Source organism: Ranitomeya imitator, chromosome 1 (genome assembly GCF_032444005.1).
Source record: "Ranitomeya imitator isolate aRanImi1 chromosome 1, aRanImi1.pri, whole genome shotgun sequence".
NCBI classification, from domain to species: Eukaryota; Metazoa; Chordata; class Amphibia; order Anura; family Dendrobatidae; genus Ranitomeya; species Ranitomeya imitator.
The window spans coordinates 1031171709-1031174333 of NC_091282.1; the positions used below are offsets into that span (position 1 = coordinate 1031171709).

At 48.5% G+C, this 2625-nt stretch overlaps 1 protein-coding gene across 1 annotated transcript in view; it reads left to right on the top strand.

Moving 5' to 3' along the window:
• The window catches only part of POU4F2 (POU class 4 homeobox 2), a 3005-nt gene extending 824 nt beyond the window's left edge, over positions 1-2181 (top strand). The window contains exon 2 of the mRNA XM_069744035.1: positions 151-2181. Within this exon, the coding sequence (XP_069600136.1) occupies positions 151-1089 (939 nt within the window). The 3' untranslated portion in view covers positions 1090-2181. The remainder of the gene's footprint in view (positions 1-150) is intronic.
• The last annotated feature ends 444 nt before the right edge of the window (positions 2182-2625 follow it).

A 2625-nucleotide genomic window follows, 5' to 3' on the forward strand; every position in this document is an offset into this window, starting at 1 on the left:
CATATTAATTTTTATGACCTGGGATGTTGCCTGGATCTGGAGTTGTGTGTTCTCTCTTCTCTCTGTACCAGGGTTTTTTAACATTCTGGAAAGTTGTGATCGGCGAATTCCCAGCAGACAGTAATGTGTGCTTTCTACTTGACATTGCAGAGCAATATATTCGGCGGTCTGGACGAGAGTCTGCTGGCCCGCGCGGAAGCCCTGGCAGCGGTGGACATCGTGTCTCAGTGCAAGAGCCAGCACCACCACCACCACCACCCGCCCCACCACAGCCCCTTCAAGCCGGACACAGCCACCTACCACACCATGAACACCATCCCCTGCACCTCGGCCTCCTCGTCCTCCTCCGTGCCCATCTCCCATCCTTCTGGGGTGGCAGGGTCCCACCACCACCACCACCACCACCATCACCACCACCAGCCCTTGGAAGCAGAACTTCTGGAGCACATCACTCCAGGGCTAACATTGGGGGGCATCACAGGACCCGATGGCTCGGTGGTGTCCACTCCAGCTCACCCTCACATGTCAGGCATGAACCCCATGCACCAGGCGGCACTTAGCATGGCACATGCCCACGGGCTACCGTCCCACATGGGGTGCATGAGCGATGTAGACGCCGATCCAAGGGACTTGGAAGCATTTGCTGAGAGGTTCAAGCAGAGGAGGATCAAACTGGGGGTGACCCAGGCAGACGTGGGCTCTGCCCTGGCCAACCTGAAGATCCCCGGGGTGGGCTCCCTCAGCCAGAGCACCATCTGCAGGTTCGAGTCCCTGACTCTGTCCCACAACAATATGATCGCCCTGAAGCCCATCCTGCAAGCCTGGCTGGAGGAGGCCGAGAAGTCTCACCGGGAGAAGCTCACCAAGCCCGAGCTCTTCAACGGGGCCGAGAAGAAGCGGAAACGCACGTCCATAGCCGCCCCCGAGAAGAGGTCCCTGGAAGCCTACTTCGCCATCCAGCCGCGACCCTCCTCGGAGAAGATCGCGGCCATCGCGGAGAAACTGGACCTGAAAAAGAACGTGGTCCGGGTCTGGTTCTGCAACCAGCGGCAGAAACAGAAACGGATGAAGTACTCGGCGGGGATTTAGGCCACAGCGGGGATTTTCTACCGGACACGAGAGCTTTATTCTTCCCAGATACCCTGCACATATCAGCAGGGCCAGCCTCCTCCTTCTAGTGTCCTGCTGATCTGCAGGAAGTGTATTGGACCAGGGATGCACAAGTAAGGCACATTTTTATTCTTTCCCCCATTCATTCCAACTCTTTGTAAGACAATGCGGATCCCGGGAGAAGAGACTGATCCCACCGAGGCCAGTGCCAAGGAAATGATATATCAGAGAGAAATATTTATACATATACAGTCCTTCTATTTTTACTGTGATGATGATGATGAGTATATTTGTCCCCTGTTGTGATAGCATCACCCCAGTGTATGTATCACTGTTTTATTCCCATTATTTCGTTTACAATCAATTGTTCTCAGCATATGGGGATGTGTCGTTTACAAAGTTACAAGGTGATTTGCTGCTTTTCAATCTTTATTTCCTCCACATAATTAAATGCACAGAAAACACCGGTCTTAATAGAGACGTACAAATACCGTTTGAGTCCTCTTCATTAGCCCCCAGCATCTGTAGATTTCCATCCATAGGGCCCGCAGTCCTGTATAGGGGCAGCTCCTGCATTGCTCAGCCTGCTGCTACATATTTAATGGGGGTCCCCACCTCGCCAGACACGATTGCAGGGTTGTAATTGCCGGTAATAAATATGGGGTCTGCATATAGCCTTCATTCATACAATCCTCTCCAGTTATTGGGGCCCTGTGCACACGCAGTAGTGTAAATAGTGCGTTTTGTTGAACACACACATACATATATTCTGACCGTTTTTTTTTGCTGTATTGATTCCAGGTTTTCTGTCCTGTGAGACTGGATTGACTTGTTTTGTTTGTTTATTTTTTTTTTGCTATTGACGATTTTATTTATTATGGTAATGTATTAAGTTATTCCAAATGTTAATTCGTCTTTTATGAAAAACAAAAGTAAAAAAAAAAAAAGGAGTAAAAAAACCTTGACAGTTGTTTGTAAAGAAATCTTATTTTGAGAAAAGTTTGTCTGGACTTGGTGTGAAACTTCCAGCATACTCTATGGAAATAAACCGATGTAAATATTAGAGCTCTGCTTTGGGGTCTGAGTATTTCGTGACCAGTGTATTACAGGTGCATTCCTTATAAAAAGGTATTTGTAACAAATAAAGATCATTGGAGTTAATGTAAAGAATTCCTGCTGGGGGTGTTTGGCTTGGTGTGATGAGCTGTACATTATCCGCTCCCTGGAGGGTCGCCATTGCCATGCGTTTATCATCGCCCGATTCCTGGGCTGTCTATGGCAGCACTCAGTGCCCTACTCTGCACTAGTTGGGGCTGATCACCAACTACCTGCAGCCTGAGGGCAAGTACCCGCCTGCTAGACAGATCTTATATTCTTCTCACAACCATTTCAATCATTTCGCCATAGACGCATATGAAACGCAAGGGATACTCAACATTGTTTCTGTGATCAAAAAAAAAAAGAAATAACCACATGCTTTCTGATTAATCACTTCACTGATCATCTGCTTATTGC